General features: G+C 35.2%; 1 protein-coding gene across 1 annotated transcript in view; it reads left to right on the top strand.

The window, feature by feature from the left end:
* Positions 1-19,409, top strand: part of CSMD3 (CUB and Sushi multiple domains 3) — a 608,404-nt gene that overhangs the window by 414,542 nt on the left and 174,453 nt on the right. Inside the window, exons 28-30 of the mRNA XM_069854554.1 lie at positions 11,480-11,671; positions 16,264-16,402; positions 18,635-18,822. Of these exons, the coding sequence (XP_069710655.1) occupies positions 11,480-11,671; positions 16,264-16,402; positions 18,635-18,822 (519 nt within the window). The remainder of the gene's footprint in view (positions 1-11,479; positions 11,672-16,263; positions 16,403-18,634; positions 18,823-19,409) is intronic.

Below are 19,409 nucleotides of genomic sequence, written 5' to 3'. Positions count from 1 at the left end.
TGAACTGTCAGAAATAAAGCTTGAAGAGCCCAACACATACTGGAAAAATACCAGTGAAATCAGCAAACTTCATTTGGTCAGTAAGTTCTGCACCAAATAGAAAATTAGACCTTCAAGAAAAGTGAAGGAGAAAGAGGAGGGAATAAGTGTGTATTTGCCAGAGACACGAGCTGTATATCTCAGGGCCAGACAGAAGTGTTAAGCGTAATGAAACATTTTCTTCAGCTGACATTTCTTCCTGTCACCAATCTGAAAGTAGTATCTGAAAGAGGAAAAGATAAAGAAAGTCAGCTGGAAAAAGTTGAGAGGGAACACTGAAGTACAGAAAAATGAGTGGTAATAACTGTGTATGTTTAAAATAGTATTTTGTATTCCCTTTAATATACGTGAAGTGTGTAATATCAGTTCCTACTGAAGCTGATGACATTATTTCCATAGATTTCAAGGGCCTTTGAATCTGGTGTTATAGGGGTTTCCTGCCAGCTTTAGTAGTTCAGGTTCCATTTTTCACTTATGCAGAAATGATCTCTCAGAGGCCATTATTTCATGGTTAATAGCTGCACTACCACATCACTCAGCATTATAGACTGCATTCTGCTCAGGCGTAAGTGTGCAGTCACATTTCTGACTAATTAAACAGCACACAATATGGAGCATTATAAGGCAACCAATGTAGAACTAACCTGTACATCTTTTGAATATTTGGGTGGGCTTTTTGTAAATAGATACTCTAGTAGTACATTATATCATATGAAAACAATTTCTTATATAACAGGGTATGCCTTGAAATGCTTGGATTTACTCAACTGTCAAACTACAGCTGCCTGTTCTTATTTTAAGACTGGATGAATAGCCCTTTGGAGTTAGGTTTTGCTGTATATTCCCAGAACAAGCCTAGAAAATTTGTGTCAGATAAGTACCAGGATGGCTTAAGTTTGATGATATTCATTAACAGTCTAGAGTTATAATGCATGATATTGTTTATTTTTACTACATCTAATGATTTAATGCTTATAAGCCAGCTTTCTATATTTGTGTGTAGTGTTGATTTATAGCCACACAGTCTTCTAAATGTCCTGTGTTTGATTTTCTTGTTCAAAGAAAGACATATTCACCACTGTCTTACTTAGGCAGAGTTTTTAACACTAAACACACTCTTGTGGTTTATTTTTTTCTTTTCTCCAATTTTCCGCTTAGAGATCTCTATTCCTGACTTGTTCAACCTGAATGTGATTTGAGAATGGATTTAGGAAATGTAACTCTCTTCTTTCTGCGAGTGCTGTTTACCAGCATTCCTGGTAAACTCTAAAATAACTTCTCACTCTAAAATAACTTCTTCACTTTTCTGAAGTCAGTAAGATAGGATTTTTTCTTAGAAGCATAGAATGGAATCATAGAAATGTTTAAATTGTAAAAGAACTTTAAGATCATCAAGTCCAACACTTAAGCTTTTGCTTCTAAAACACCACTAAAACGTCCCTAAACACCTTATCTACACATCTTTTAAATATTTGAGGGACTGGCAGCTCAACCGCTTCCCTGGACAGCCTGTTCCTATGCTTGACAACATTTTTTGTTATTAATTCTTTCCTAATATACAGTCTAAGCTTCCCGTGGTGCAACTTGAGGCAATTTCTCATTGTCCTATTTCTTGTTACTTGGGAGAAGAGACTGACACCCACCTCACTATGACTTTCCTCCTGTCTATTCCATAGGGGAATCAGCTTTTTATCTTAAATGTTTTCATACTTAGATTTGGTGACTTCTTTCAACATTGATGGGCTTCATTTGGATTTAGAAATTTCAGAATAACTATTTTCGTATCAGAAATAACTATGAATGTCCACACTTCCAAATTTAGCTTGGTGGTTTTGTTTTGGCTTTGACTAGAATGGTGTTGATGTGTGTTTTCTTGGGTTTTTTTATTTCTGTGTGCTTTTTTCATGGGAAAAAAACATTTTAGACTGGTAACTTCTGTTACTGGCTGGATATATTCAGATATATGGTATGAGATATATTCCATTTGCATAGAGGAATTTTAAAACCTTGCAAAAGAAAAATGAAAGTAGAGAATCAGATCTTTGCTTTCCTTTATATTTCCACTTTTTGTTTGGGAAGGTGCAATTTATATGAGACTAAAGAAAACAAAAGCTGTTTTCTGACAGTGTTCTTTAACTTTTTGAAAGTGATTATAGTGTAATGCTTTCCTAAATAAAATAAATGTAGCTATCTTAACAAAGATTAGAGTAGTGATGTTCAAGTGTTTGGACAGAATGTTACCAAGCAATGGAGCCAATTCGTTATCAACGCCAACTTTTTCAATTACAGTATCAAATAAATTAAAGAAAAAAGTCAACAAAAGCTCAATACTTCAGACAGATTAAACACCTTCTTGCTTCAGTAGGTGTTAGGAGCTCCAAATTTAAGAACTCCCAAAATATTAATAGGGTTTTGAAACTGTAAGTCTATAATGCGTCTATACATTTCATGATACTAAAAGACAGAACAGAAAAATTAACTTTTAACATAGGAGCAATCTTCCCTTCTCTTCAGAGGATTTCAGTTCATCCAGAGTGAAAAGTCAAAGACAAGGCAAACCAGCAGTGCTGTTCTCTGTGCACCACTGTATCCTTATCAGCCGCAACAGAACAGGTTGCATACTATTCTGTAAAGAATCAAATTAAACTGATTTTCACTCATATCATCTTAATGATCTATTCAGTAGAAATTGTATTAAAAAATGTGTAATCATAGGTAAGATTTTTAAAAGCATGAGTAGCCCTTGTGTGTGATCCAAGAACCTAGTGACTACTTCTTCCAGCTCTTTCTATCTCCCTCTATTCATATACAGACGTAAAGAAATACGACATCTGAAATGGGGGTAGATCTGGTATAAAAAGCTTAAAACCCTCTATAGTTCAAAACAAACAAACAAACAAGCAAGCAAACAAACAAACAAACTCAAGATCCAAAACATGCAATCTAAATAAAATAAAGATTTTTAAAAAAACTTCTACCTGCTGAAATGCATTGCCAGCATGATTACATATTGTCACAGTCTCCATTTTATGCTGAGTTCCAGCAATTATCTGAAATCATATGTCAATTAATTTATTTGGGGCTAGGTTCCATGCTCATTGCCAAAGCTTTGAGCAAATGCTTAAGGGATAATAATTGTTCAGATCTGAAGCATTTATATTTATGGGAAATGACATCTATTTATGAAATCGGTAAAAAAATAACTCATAAGGTTGTCCAAGAAAATATGTTCAGAGCAGTTCAGTGCTTCAGATGGTTTTAACAAAATGAATTTTAACAACTAATGTAAATTGACAAAAACAATAAGAAAAAAAAAACTAGGTAGTCTCATTAAAACTGTGCTTGTTATCCCCTTAAAAACTGAAAGGTATCTGATAGTAGAATCAGATAAAGTCCCTTAGAAACACATTATATCTCCACAGTTCCTTCCCCACCCTCCCCCCCAAAAAAAGATGTGAGGTTATAAATTTACAATGTAAACGACACTTTGAAAAGAAGTTTATTTAACAATTGCTACAAAACACTTTCGACTGATACTCAAAAGAATGCAGAAAATAATCTGGATACAAATTTTGAACACAATAGCAATGAAATAATAATTAAGTATGTAGTTTGCCAAGTAGTCTGTGTGTTCCAACCTGAATTATCAGGTAAGCACTCTAAGATTTACAATTACTGACCATACAAACTGTTACTGTTGGAAACACAGAAGTGTAAGTCTCCAGATTTCATAAAGAATCGTATGCAATTCAAACCAAAACCAACATGCAAGCCAATATGTTGCCCCAGCTCTAGACATTCAAAATGAACCTTCATTTCTTCCAGAAATTCATTCAAGAATTTCATCTGTTGTCTATTCTTATTGGAAGATCTGCAACAGAAACTTATGCTGATGATTTAAGTATTTTCTTTCCAAGATTTCATTTAATGTAGAATACTTAAAGTTTATTTGAAACTGAAACCGAGACTAGGCCTATGTAACGCACACTCTGAGATATTGACTCTTAAACTAGTCAGGAAGTTCTATGTGAGAAGCCACATCAATAGGTATGCTATCTTCTGCTTCAAATCAGACAGGAGAGATTTGAATTCTGGTCTGCCCCAGTTTACTAATCTCTGTGTTCTGGGATGTTTTGTTTGTTTGTTTCTTTTTCCCCATGCAAAATACATATAATCTGTCTTACACCTCCTAATTTATGTACAGTTGCAGAATCGCCTAAGATGATATAGCTGAAAGTTTGGTAAACAAAGAACTTGATTAGAAAACCTAGAAAACCCTGATTGTGCAAAATATTAACTTCTTTTTGTTGAAGGAGTTTGTTGTCCAAAATTAAATTCTGGTTCTGTACTTTATTCTTATTATTTTCGCATGTTAATCTTCAAGCAATAAATGATAAACTCAGATAGACTCTATGAAGACATGCTAAATCAACAAACTGGGTCTATAGTGAGAATTTATTTTAGAAAATGGCTATGCTTCTAGACCTCTATTAGATCTAGAAATTAAAAAAAGAGACAAAAAAGCCCCAAAAACTCAGCAGTGCTTTTTTTAATCAGAAGTCTGAATAAAAACACTATGGCTATTTTATTATTTCTTTTCCAGGTAAGGATGTATAAAAATTTGAGATTTGAAATAACAAATATTGGACTGACCTGATTGTCAAACAGCCAGTATTAAAGATGCAGGGACAATGCAATGTCTATATGGGTGAAGGTGTTATATGCAGTCTGGGACAGTTTGAATTTTGAAGGTGCAGTCTGGTCAGGGTTGGTTCGGTCTAATGCAAGTTTGAAAGACCAACATTTGTAGAAAAAAATTATTTAAAGGGCTCGAAATTCAGAAGAACACATTGGTTTAAATAGGTTGATAATAATTGTTTTTGACATGCTGTGTGCTATGAAGAGCTTGAAATTGGGAAGGCTTAGAGCTTCTGCCCTGATTTTGTGCTCTGGGGAATAAAAAAAAAAGAAAAAAAGGGGAAAAGAAGGTTTTTTTCTTTCTCTTAATTATCAAATAAACAAATAAAATTCCCCTTTCTTTTCTCTCCTGAAGACGTGCACAAATTCATCAAAATTAAGAGACAGTTTTGTCTGAGTTTTGGGATTCAGACTCTTTAGTCATATTAGACTTGGCATGCATTAAAAAACTAAATTTAGAAACCACTGTTAACAACAAGAAGTCCTGAGACATTTATTATATTGTTCCCAGCATAAGTGGAGTTTATGACTGCCTTGTCACACTTTTAATTTCGTGTTTGAAAGTGTCTTTCTTGCATGAAAAGGATACTGTCATCTTAGGATTTTACAGTTGCATTTGAAATTTCCTGGGCTTATGAACTCTCAAACCTCTGGACTGATGGAACCTTGCTAATTTTGAGGCAGGAATGATCAATGTACAATAATTTAATTATCTGATTTATTATTTTAATTTTTTGTGCCTTATTTTTAAAACCTGTATCAAAATGTTTTCCTAGACCACATTAAACAAATCTGTAGACAGATCTCTGTTTTAAATTCATTCTCCGTATGACTGAATGCTGGTTTAATGGCATCTACAGTTCTCCAGAAGTATTTGTACAGTCATGTACAGCTACTCAACTGATGGTTTAAGATGTTCTCTCCTCTTATCATGGCTCCTCAGTCATATGATTCCGCTCATATGAATTTTCTTAAGACAAATCCAAACAAATTTGGGGGAGGGAGGAAATTTTTGTGTGGTTTGGCTGCTATAAATCTTCTAGAAAGATTCTACCCTGCTTCCTTCAAGTTATGTAGCAGGAATGGGGTAACATAACTAACTCTTCAGAGTGAAAATTTTGTGTCTGCACATTGACATATTTTTTCTGGAGAATTAGTGGTCTCATATTTGAAGTCTATTTTAGAGAATATGTTTTATGTATATCTGATATCAAGTCACTTGTGGGTCCTCTGGCTACTTCTGTGTTAGTAAGTAACATGTACAAAAAGGAGCTGATATATAAATTGAAACAGCTGGTACTGAAACACTGCTGGCAACACTGTTCATATTGATAAATAAGTTGCTCTAGTGTAGTACAGAAGTGTATCTTCCAGTTAAATTTTGTTCAAAAGGACTCAATTCATGTACTCCAAAACCATGCCTCAATGTAAACCAAAACATAATCTGGAGTTTAATTCATAAACACACTGAGCTCTGAAGTGTGAAATGGTAATATTCACAGAATCACAGGATGACCTGAGTTGGAAGGGACCCTCAAGGACAATCAAGTCTAACTCCTGTCCCTGCATAGGACAACCTGAAAATTTACACCGTGTGTCTGAGTGCATTGTCCAAATGCTTCTTGAATATTATTAGGCTTGGTGCTTTGACTACTTCTCTTGAGAGCCTGTTCCAGTGCTCCATCACCCTCTGAGTGAAGAACTTTTTCCTAATATCTGACCTAAACTTACCTTTGCATATTTTCCTGCGTTCCCCTCACCTACTCCTCCTCCTTCTCTTGTGAGGAATCAGTAAACTGGTATCAGGTCTCCCTTCAGTCTCCTTTAGGCTGAAGACACCAAGTGACTTCTGCTGTTCCTCATATGACTTCTACTCAAGACTCTTTACCAATTTTGTGGTCCCTCCTCTGAACACTGCAGTAGCTTGATAACGTTTTATTCTGTGATGCCCCAAACAGCACACAATACTTGCGGTGGGGCCGCACCAGAGCAGAGTAGAGTGGGACAATCGCTTCCCTCGAATGTCTAAGAATGCTGTGCTTGATGCACTCAAGGACATGGTTGGTCCTCTTGGGTGCCAGGGCATGCTGTCGGCTCATGTTCAACTTGCCATCAAACAGAAACATTTCCTGTCACTTTAACCATGCAGAAAGACATGCAAGCTCTGTATGTCTGATCTGTCTAATAATCTCTCACCTACTGAACAGTTTAAACTTCAATTCTCATTCATCTCCAACCTGAAGCTGGAGTTCTTGATAAGGAAGTGTCTCTTCGAGTTCTTAATCTAGTGCAAATCTTTGGACTGATTGCAGTGTAATTAGTCAACATAGCACTTTATGTGTCTTCATTAGGGAAAAAAAGAGCTCTCAAATGATTACACACAGGTTTATGTCACACACGCAGTCGTTTTTACAGCTGTCATGCTTTGTGTATTGGTAATAGAACCTCTTTGCAATTTTTCTTTTTCTAATCTAAAACATAGTTTATAGCAATTTAATCAATGATGTTTACATGTCTCGTTTCACTAGTTATTCATGAAAATGTGACCATAAGAGAAGTCTTCTCTTAACTCTCGCTTACAATGATTGTAACAGAATGAGCCTCAATCTATTATTTTATTGCTATTATTTAATCTATAGATTTTAACATGTCAGAAAGAGCTTTAGGGTTTATACGTGAACTTATGGGGAACTGTGATACCCAGATCCATTTATTTTGCAGAAAGGTCAAGACTGCATTGCAAATGTGATAGCAAAGTTATCAGGGATTTTTCCATTCCCGAGGTTTTTGCTTACTCCACAAATTTTCATGAGGAACAATAAGAGTAGTAATTGAGATCTGTGAATATGTAACAGGAAAAAATTCAGCTCTTGCATTGGAATATGCACTTCATAAGTAAAACAGTATAGATATTCAAAAGGAGACAAAAGTAGGCTAAAGGAAGATAACTAAAAAAAAGATAATTCAAAAATAAACAGAATAAAGAGGCAAAAAAAGAAAGTAGAAAATACAGTACAGAACTCACCCTATCAAGATAATCATATCAGAGATCCTCTCTAAATCAAACACTGTTTTTAACTGTAGTAGTGATGGGCTAGAGTCAGGTGCATGAAATAAAAGCTAAGGAGTAGAGCAGACATTACAGAAATCTCTGATTAAGAAGTTCCATTTGAATACATGGCTAATATATGTAAGCTCTCAAGAAACATATCAATTCTGCAGTTTTGTACAATACTGAAATTCAGTATTCTTCAGTTTCCTCTTTTTATTGTTATTTTTTAATCTTGCCACCCCAAACGCTTTTTACATATTTGAAGATTTTTATTCTGAAAATTTAATCATAAACCAAAAAAGGTATATTTGTCTACTTTTTGAGGTGAATATATGCTAAGAGAATCAAAATGAAGTTTATTATAACAAATAAGATAGAGCTTATACATCTAATATATTATTCATGCATGATTTTATTCTCAATGGACAAAGACTGATCATAGAATCATAGAATCACCACGTTTGAAGAGACCTCTTGGATCATCAAGTCCAACCATTCCTGTCTGTCACTAAACCATGTCCCTGAGCACTTCGTCTACCCGTCTTTTAAATACCTCCAGGGATGGTGACTCAACCACTTACTGAGAAACCTGTTCCAGTGCACAATGAACCTTTCCATGAAAATTTTTTTTCTGTCAGTCTGAACCTCCCCTGGTGCAGCTTGAGGCCATTCCCCTTCAAGTTAAAATAAAGCACAGGAGTGTTTCTTTTGTTTATGTCAAGGGTTGATGCAGGTAGTATTTAACTGGGTAAAACACAATTTCCCTTCAATATGGACTACTCTGACTGGCCAACACTAATCAAAAGATACTGATTTCTCAGCAGAGAGGAAGGAGGATTGATATATGACTGGTTTTGCTACTTCCTTCACTCTAAGTTTGCCTTAAGTACTTAAGTTCTGCCCTGCACTGACATTATGAAGCTTTTCAAATTTGATGAAATTTCACTCCTGTGGGATCTAGCTCCAATACCTCATTCTCTCACATGCCATATTTGCAAGACCTACAAGTTTAGTGAAGTGAAACTAAGTAATTTGGCATTTTAGTGATATATTTTTTTAAAAAAACCAGCTTATTGAAAGATATAAACAGGAGTCCTGATCATTTTGTCTAAAGCAGAAATCTAAAAAAATTCCATGATTTTATAAAAGAAGAAAAAAATGCATTATCCTAATTTATTATGCAGTAACTAATATTTTAAAGAAATAGTTATTTGATCTTTGAGGAATAAAGAGGAATAAATTCCATTTTTCCCAGGAAAAAACTCCTAGTCATATCTGATTTTTTTGTAGGGTGTTTATTGTGTGAAATGTATCCCAAAGTCCTGATGTTCTTGCCAAGATACTTTCCATATATTTGAAAAGTCATGACAGTCAGATCAAGTCCCTGGTGATGGGAAAAAGGGAAACATTGCACTCATTTTTTAAAAGGCTAGAAAGAAGGACACTGGGAACAACAGACCTGTTAGCCTCATCTCTGTGCCTGGGAGGATCATGGGAAAGATTCTTCTACAAGCTATGCTAAGACACGTGGAGAACAGGGAGTTGATTTGAGAAAGTCAGCAGGAGTTCACCAAGGGCATGTTGTGCCTAGCCAAGCTAGTGGCCTTCTATAATGGAGTGACTACACCAGTGAACAAAAGAAAAACTGTGGATGCTGTCTCCCTGGGCTTCTGTAAGGCCTTTGATATGGTCTTTCACAACATCTTTCTCTCTAAATTGGAGAGATATAGATTTGATGGGTAGACTTTTTAGTAGATGAGGAATTGGTTGGATGGTCACATCCAGAGGGTGGTGGTCAATGACTGTGTGTCCAATGGAGATCGCTAACAAGTACTGTCCCCCTGCAGGGGTTCTATATTGGGACAAGTACTTTTTAATACCTTCATCAGTGGCACAGAAAGTGGGATTGATTGCACACTAAGCACGTTTGTGGATGACACCAAGCTGAGTGGTGTGGTTGTCATGCCTGAGGGATGAGGTGCTATCCAGAGGGACCTGGACAGTCTTGAGAAGTGGGCCCACATGAACCTCATGAGATTCAACAAGGGCATGGGCAAGTTCTTGCATGTTGGTGGGGGCAATCACAAACACAGATACAGGCTGAATGAAGAGTGGATTGAGAGCATCCCTGTTGAGAAGAACTTCAGGACATTGGTGGATGAAAAACTAAATTTGAGCTGGCAATGTTCAGTGACAGTCAGAAAGCCAATCGTATCATGGGTTGCATCAAGAGAAGCATGGCCAAGTCATTCAGGGGTGATCCTCCCTCTACTCCACTCTGGTGAGACCCCATCCAGAGAACTGCATCCAGCTCTGAATTCCTCAGTAGGGGAAAGTACTTAAATGGGCTTTCAAGAAAGATGGGGACAAATTTATTAGCAGGGCTTATTGTGATTGCACAAGGGTTAGCAGTTTTAAACTAAATGAGGGAAGATTCAGACTAGATGTGAGAAACAATTTTTTTTTACAGTAGGGCAGTGAAACCCTGGAACACCCCAGATAGGTGGCAGATGCCCCATCCCTGGAAACATTCAAGGTCAGGTTGGACAGGGCTCTGAGCAACCTTGATCTAATTGAAGATGTCCCTGCTCATTGCAGGGGTCTGGACTAAATGACCTTTAAGGGTTGCTTCCAACCCAAACTATTCTATGAATCTGTGATTCTATCATTTTTTATTAAGTATGTATTGGAAAGCAAGATAGTTGTTTTTTCTTTATTTAGACCAAGATCACTTCTTCAAAAACATAGTAAATACATAAGCGATGCACGTTTCAGATTAATACATTGCTGTCTGCTTTTATTATCTCCTCAGAAAGAGGGCATCTGAAATAAATCTTAGTACTACCACTTTGTGTTTATGTTACACAGATTGCTCAGCTCAGTAGGACTAGCTCCATGGGCAACTCTGATATTTGTTATTTGTTTGTAATATGTATAACATGTTGCAGTTATATAAAGAGTGAGAAATAGTATTTACTTAAACATTGATGTGTTTACTTTTCAAATAAACTTACATATTTTGGTATATAATATATTAAATAACATGTTTATCATAATCTATTAAATATGGGTTCAACATCCATAAATCTTTCTTACTTGTAGTCATTATAATTGTGTGTGTGGTCTTAGTAATAATCTGTACTTATCCATTATGTGTAAACATATATGCTCTCAGACTAAGCCCATGTGGTAGATTAGTCATGTGCAGGGGTACAGGTATGAGTGATCAATGAAATTCATTTCTAAATTCACTCTTCAATGTAACACAATAAATATGTTTAAGAATTTAGGAGTTGTGGAGAACTGAAGATGTGTGCAAGTAGATCTTATTGGACAACATGATGTTCTTAATCCATTCGTTCCATTTTTCATATTAAAAACTCCTATAAATTAGAAGTGTCGTGTCCATGGTACTAGGAAATCTCCTAATTTCCTTTTTACATGTTGCAGTGTTCCACAGAATCCTTTCCAAAGGAAAAAAAAAATAAATGCAAAATTAGACACTTTCAATGATCAAAGCAGATGGTAAAAATTAATAATATAAAATCAGTATATTGTTGGATGATTTCTCAGAATTTTAGAAGCAAGTAGGAAAATTTTGGATTTACAGAACTTCCTGATTAAAAAAAAGCATAATCGGAAAAAAAATGGATTTAAAACCTGAATTTTATTTTTTTTCTTCTCTGATAGGTTCTGTAGCCACTGCCTGCCGTGATCCTGGTGTCCCCATGAATGGAACTAGAAATGGAGATGGGAGAGAACCTGGAGACACTGTCATTTTTCAATGTGACCCTGGGTATGAATTGCAAGGAGATGAGAGAATAACGTGCATTCAGGTGGAAAACCGGTACTTCTGGCAGCCCAACCCACCAGTCTGTATAGGTATGCAAAAAAATGATCAAGTAATGCTTTCCTAAATTTTGAAATTCTGGTATAATGATTCACATTGCCCTATGAACTTTCTGTGAAGAACAAATGTGTACAACTACTTTATTCTGTAGAAGTCTTTGATGGATATTACCAAAATCTTTCTTGTGTAGTTGTCAGTATAATATTCTAATCCTTTCCCTCTCGAGGCCATATCATGTAAAATTTGATGTTCTGTGACAGCAAAAGCAAGAAAGTCAATGTCAGTGACACTATAAGCTTTGCCTTAAAACTTGAAAAATGATGATAAGCGTGGAGAATTTGGTTAATGTTCACATGCACATACATACAAAATATCAAGCAGATGACCTAGTACGTTCATAGATAAAGTAAAACTATGCAAGGGCTAAAGCAGGATCAACGGGAAAGAATAAGAAGATGGTAGTCTAATTTCTCTGGCAGTCTTCATTGTTTTAGGCAGAAAAAACATTTTTGTTAGTAACAATTATGACATTTATTTCTGGTAATATTGTCTCAGTCTCTAATGCTGTTGTTGATTAACACAGCTCACATTAAATTACTTTTGAAAGCATTGAGCTTGGTTAATCGAAAAGTAATGAGAAATCACAAAAGTCTGTAGTAGATTGTACCCTTTCAGTATCTTTTTTTCTGAGACAATCCTAATCATTATTATTATTGATCTAGAAAATATCTAAACCATCACTTCTAAAACCTGATGTAGATGTAAAGTGGTAAATAATCATGGGTTTATGTTCCATCTGTCTAGTTTGCTGCATAATATATTGGTGCTTATTTGCCCAGTATCTTCTTTAATGCAATTATATGTGATATCATGATGTAGAACAATGGAAGACTTTGTCTCAGAGGACAGCAGCTGTTGACCTGGAGTTCCCTAAGGGGTTGTTCTAGGTAACCTATTGAATAAGAGTTGCACTTGGATGGTTCAAAAAAAAAAAAAAAGAGCATGGGGTACTCCAAGGAAATGCAAGTGAAAGAATATTGGATAGGCCAGTCACAGTGATATCCTGAGTCACTTCATTAGAAGATACTGTGTTTACTGTCCTGTCCAAAGCAGCACTGCATGAAAGGATTGTCTGAAAGGAGGGGTATAAACCAATGACATGTAAAATAATCAGACAGGAGTCCTTGGGCAAAGTGGTGTAGAGTTGGCACTGCAACTCTGAGAATATCAGCTCCACAAGAGTATTCTTCCAGTTTTGCTATCCCCAGTAGCCTAGTCTTGGGCAAACATCACAGGAAGGAACCAGGGAGAGATGCAGCTGCTGGAAGCACTTCTATGGCATTCACATATTCTCTGGTTTATAGCTTAGTTTAACCATAGTGGGTTCAAAATAAAATCTGTGTCCTATTTGCATATACACCCACACCCATCCATGCATGTCTGCAGACAGGTATTTGCAAATGTATTATATTCCTGACTTGATGTCTGTGGCTATTTTACTTACCACGTCCCTATTCTTACTCTTCATACTATGTCTTCCTGTGCAGTTTCAGTGTATGGGTTTGAGGACAAGAACTGTGTGTAATGGAAAAATAAAAGGAATGGTAGAGCTCTAGAAACAGGACTTATAATGAATATATTGTATCATAGTAGCTTAGTTTGATATTGCTGTTTTAAAAATGTTTTCAACAGGAAAATAATTACCCTACTACAAAGGAGTGCTAGTGGTTTTAATCATTTTTCAACACTGAGTTGGTGATATTATTAAATAGAGTAAATGAGGGTGCTCACCTGTCATTCTGTACTTAGTACATATGTAAATATGCATTCGTTTTTATCCATTTCAATAATTCATGAGCAAACATCTGCCATACAAAGTGTAGCATGAATGCTTATGATGATTAATTGGCCAAATATCAGTATTAAACTTATTGTATATTGATTTCCTGTAATTATATATTTTGAGGGAATATGAGCTGCTAATAGAATAAAGTAGAGTGTGCAGATCTTGTCTTGGAACCCAAAGATTTCACAATATTCTGTTGTAGTTCAGTATACTCTGAAGCTCATAATTTTTTTGCAAACTTGGAAACAATACAAGTGAATATATTACATGACCATAAATCAAAACTGTACACAGCCTACTCTAAAATAATTTTAGCGTCATCATGGTTTATCAAAGTCTTAGAAAAAATAGATATGATTTTGATGGAAGAAATAGAGGCAGGGATAATTCCTTAGGTGTATTACTGCAGGATGCTCTAGATTTATTTTATTAGTTCTTTACTCTTCAAAGAGTCTTCTTGAACCTAATGCTCAAAACTAGATAAATGCATTTGTTAATTTTTCTAACCTGTGTGGCTGTCTTGTTTGTTTATCTTCCTTCCATCTTGCCTGTAAAAAAATTTTAAGAATACCTTTGTTTCAAAGATAATAGCAAAGGGGAAAAATACAGAGAGCTAAGTATAGATTCCACTATTTGAATCAATGATGAAAAGTAGAAATTATTCTATACTGAAGTTATTCTGACAAACTGTACATTTGAGAATATGTCTCTGCCAAACAACAGTTCTGGGCCTTATGCCAGGTGACACCTAAACAGATGGGTGTTTTCCTTTCCAAAGGTTTCCCAAACCAAATCATGTTTAGATACCAGAATCTTAAATGATTGTATTTGACTAGTTTGGTCAGTAATATCATTAAAAATACTGACATGAAAATGTCATTTTAGAATTCAAGTTTGAGGCTGTTTCCCGTAGCATTCTTGTGGAGAAACTGCCCACTCATGACTTGAATGTACCATTCACTGTGTGAAATACTGGCTGAATGGCCAGGCTCAGAGAGTTGTGATGGAATTAAATCCAGTTGGCAGACAGTCACAAGTGTTGACCCAGAGGCCAGTTCTGTTTAATATCTTTATGTTGATCTAGATGAAGGGATTGTGCATTCCCTAAGTTTGTAAATGAGTAGAATGGGTGAGAGTGTTGATCTGCTTGATGGAAGGAAGACACTACAGAGAGATCTGGCCAGGCTTGATTGATGGGCTGATGCTGATTGTATGAGGTTCAATGAGGTCAAGTGCCAGACCTGCATTTGGGTTACAACCCCATGCAATGCTACAGGCCTGGTGAAGAGTGGCTAGAAAGCTGCCCAGCAGATAATAACCTGGGGGTGCTGTTCGACAGATGGCTGAATGTGAACCAACAATGTGCCCAGGTGGCCCAGAAGGCCAATAGCATCCTACCTTGCATCAGAAATAGTGTGGCCAGAAGGACTAGGGAAGTGATCATCCTTCTATATCCAGTGCTGGTGAGGCCACACATCGAATACTGTGTTCTGTTTTGGGCCTCTCACTACAAGAGAGACATTTAGGTGTTGGAGTGTGTCCAGAGAAGGACAATGAAGCTGGTGAGGAGTCTGGAGTACAAGTATATAAGGAGTGGCTTGGGGACCTGGGGCTGTTCAGCCTGGAGAAAATGAGGCTGAGTGGAGACCTTATCACGTTCTGTAACTACTTGAAAAGAGATTGTAGCAAGGAGGATGTTGGTCTCTTTGACCAAGTCAGAAGTGGCAGGATGAGAGCAAATGACTGCAAGTTGCTCACAGGGGAGATTTTGATTGAGTATTAGGATGTATTTCTTCACCAAAAAGCTTGTCACTTTGGAACAAACTGCCCAGTGAAGTGGTTGAGTCGCCACTCCTGGAGGTATTTAAAAGATGTGTACATGTGGTTATTAGGGACACTGCTTAGTGATGGACTTTCCAGTGCTAGGTTAAAGGTAAGATTTGATGATCTTAAAAGTCTTTTCCAAATTAAATTATTTTCTATGGTTCTGTAAGTGATTTAAGTAACCTTGGAGCTCACAGAATCTTTTACAGAAGAACTGGGTGATCAACAACTTTCCCTGACACTGCAGATCATCACTTTCTGTAATTCAGTTTTCTGCACTTTATAAATCTTACTCCAATTTTTTTTTTTTTAAATTAGGAAATTCTTTCAATAAAGATCTTTAGAAACCATACTTGTTCTCTTGTTCTTTACATGAAGACTCAGTTAAAGAATTCTGAAGTATAAAAGTTCATTGAAGTAGTGACACTTTCATTCTTTTTATTAGGTTATTACTTTTCTGGATCACAAATACACAACAATGTTCCGTGTAATTTAGATTATATCAGTCTTGATCTGATTTTATAATTAGTGCTGTCTGGTGAAAATGCAGGTAGTTTCATTTATCAGTGTAAGCAGATCATATTCATAGCATAATGATTTTCTTTTAAAATGCTTTTAAAAAGAAGTAGAAAGTGAAAAGCTTATCCAGTCAAGATTTTTCACGTCTGCAACCAGAGCATTTCTCAAGTTCACAGTATTTTCAGAAAAGCCTTAACATGATATTAAGCAAGCAAATAAAAGGACACAGTTAAAAAACAAGTGCTTCACTTAGTAGTACTAGCATTTATCTAAGGCAAAATGTGAATACATTTTTTATTTCTATTAAAGCTTTGTAAATTCTTCACTTGTTTCTTGTTTAACTTTTGGAGGACATTAAATGTCAGTGAACAGATTGGTACTTGCTTCTTTTTCTCTTACCTTCTTTCCTCAATTCTTATTTATTTTTATTCACAGCTCCCTGTGGAGGAAATTTGACTGGCTCATCAGGTTTTATACTTTCACCAAACTTCCCTCATCCTTATCCCCACAGCAGAGATTGTGACTGGACTATCACTGTTAATAATGATTATGTTATATCTTTAGCATTTATCAGGTAAACTGCTACTTTCTTATGATTTTTAAAGTCACATTTGTAACGATCATTGAAAATTCGGAGCTTTGTAGGGTAACAGAAGTATGGACAATATTTAAGTGATTAGTAATTGTTACATTCTTTAGCAGCCTCAACAAATACATTAGAGCATTTAATACACACAAACATGGAGATTTGGAGCTCATTGATGGTGTTCAGTTAAAAGCACTCTCTGTTTACACAGATTAGTGTGGAAGTGGGTGGTGTTCAATTCAGGTTCTCTTCCTGAAAAGGCAGCATGGAGGAGCTTACTGAGTTCTCTGCATGCGAGGAGGATGGTCTTAAACCATGCAGCCCATTGATTCATCATATTTTGTTATTACTCACCCACTACTTAAGCAAAATATCAAAAGTACTCTTGAAGTTTTATGGGTCTGTATCACTTCAGGATACTTCAACAGGCTACTTCCTGTTGTTCTGGTGGTTAAATTGAATTGTTTTATCATTTTCCTTTATCACAATGCAAATTTACTTGAGATTAATAGAATCCGCAAAGTAACTTTTGATGTTTGCTTTGTATGTAACACATAAGGTAAAGAATTACACACATAAAGTGTAAAAAATATGTATCCCAACTGGGACATACGATAATGTCACCAAAATGTTTAAAATTGTAATGTCCCAACAAATTCAAGTTTTTCTTATGCTGAATGTTCTATGATAGTGGCTTTATTGTTCTGTTCTGTGATAATGTGATGACTTGTTTGGTCATGTAAGTCACATATACTCAGTGATATAGTGTTTTGAAGAATTCCTTCCAATCAAATTTATCACTTGTTTACATTTACATAATTAACAGTTTAACTACTTTGTTGGTGATTTCAGAATGCTGCAAGTTGCCAAGCAACTTTCTGCTGTGCAGTAGCACTATTTTTTTTTTGGGGGGGGGAGGGAGGTGAGAAGTATTGTGAGCTCAAAATATTTAAGAATATTCTGCTCTTTACTTTGTACATTTAAATATGTTGTCCTCCATCTTAGAATGAAAATAGTATTTTAAAGGGTGACTCAGTACAGTATTTGAACAGTTTATAGATCCCAAATATTCCCAAGTTCCTTTAAAATCTGGACAATTGCTATGATTCTTGACAGAAGCTGACAAGCTTAGTCTGTCAAAGTAGATTGCATACTTACTGAGTCTTGTCTTACTTATGACATACAGACTGTCCCAGAGTGTGAAAAATAAACCTCTTCCTGTATAAACCAAACTCTGGGTACTCCACTGAGTACTGTTAAGTATTCTTTTAAGTGAGACTTAATCCAGCTAAAACTTTTAAACTCAGGGCAAACTGTGGCACTTCAAAAATCAAAGCTGTTGATATTTGCATTTCTGTTGTGAGGCAATATTTTTTAAATAATTCAAAAGTTAGAAAATAGTATGCTTGAAGGAGCTGCATCATATTTTAAATACCTACATTTATTTTAATCAAGAGCTAGTGTCAAGCAGAGACAAAATATTTATAGTGGTCGGATTTTTATTCTTTTACTAATAATGTTTTTTTAAACATTTTTTTTTAACAGGGACAATCTTATAAGTAAATTTGGTTAACTCACTGCCCTTAACTAAAAGTAGGTTCAAAATGAACTGAATAACTTAATTAACTACAGTTACATAATCAACTAATTAATTTATTATTTTTTTAAAAATACGCATGTAATTTAAAAGAAATTTGAAAAAATAACCAAAATTAAGTGGAAAATAAATTTTGGCATTTCAATACTATACCTTTACATATAAACTGATTACAGGCCAAAGACTTCTTGTTGTTAGGATTATTGGAAGTTCATCATTAGCTACGTGAAAGGGTTCAATCTGCCTGGAAGCTACATATATTCTATTCTGCATCTGATTGCATTATATCATAAATATTTTCTGCAAAGAGCTCCAGTAGATCTATTTTGTTTATTTCTCTAAAACTTTAGAAATATAGTTATTAACTTTTTTCTATTTAAATGTACGCTCCTTTTTTTTTTTTTTCTGTCTGGCAGCGAAATAGTGTCTGTAATCAGGGAACCAATAAATACAGAATTTCTGTTGGTTTTTTTAGTAAAACAATTCTACAAACCATTATTCTGACAGTGGAGGGTTTTTTCCTTTTTAAGAAAATAGTGATAATAAACTTTTATTTAACCCAATAAGACTAAAAATGTTACGCAAAATATATTGTCTAATATTTCTCCTTTTTTGTTCTACAGTTTCAGTATAGAACCAAATTATGATTTTCTTTATATCTATGATGGACCAGATGGTAATAGCCCACTGATTGGGAGCTTTCAAGATAGCAAGCTACCAGAGAGGATAGAAAGCAGTTCAAATACCATGCATCTGGCTTTTCGGAGTGATGGATCTGTTAGTTTTACTGGATTCCACCTAGAGTACAAAGGTAAGCAAAATAGTTTTTCTTTTATAATAAAAATTTATGATGCATGAGAGTAAATTTTAATCTAGTTTTATTTCTAATAGTTTTCTACCTGGTACTGTTTTAGTTTTGCCTAAGAACATGTTAATGAGTATTATCTCCACATACAATATATGTTATGTTGAATGAATTATTCCAAGGGAAAAAAAAATCAGACAGCAGTTTACATGTTTCGGAAATAAAGATGCAGTGGCAGAACTTAACAGTGCGTTTTTCCAGAATATTTTTTTTTTGTGGACATGTGTGTATTTAGAACTTGTATATGAAAAAATCTGCTAAAACATAGAAAACCAATATTGAAAATAAAAGATATTTTGACTAGACCTTTGTATGATAGGTCTGCACTGCTTACCTTAAGACTGCCCTAAGAACAGTTACTGTTATGTCTTAAAATTTGGAAGTGATATAACTGTTATTATTTAGCAAAAGAGCAATTGTAAAGATTTTTAACATGTCAGTTTATTCCGTATTGGATTGTAAGTATCAAAATAATGTAAGCATGACATCTGCAATAGAAAACAGATGTGTATTTAATTTAACCAAAATGAATA

This window comes from Phaenicophaeus curvirostris, chromosome 3 (assembly GCF_032191515.1).
Source record: "Phaenicophaeus curvirostris isolate KB17595 chromosome 3, BPBGC_Pcur_1.0, whole genome shotgun sequence".
Classification (NCBI taxonomy): domain Eukaryota; kingdom Metazoa; phylum Chordata; class Aves; order Cuculiformes; family Cuculidae; genus Phaenicophaeus; species Phaenicophaeus curvirostris.
This window is presented reverse-complemented; position numbering and strand designations above follow the sequence as displayed.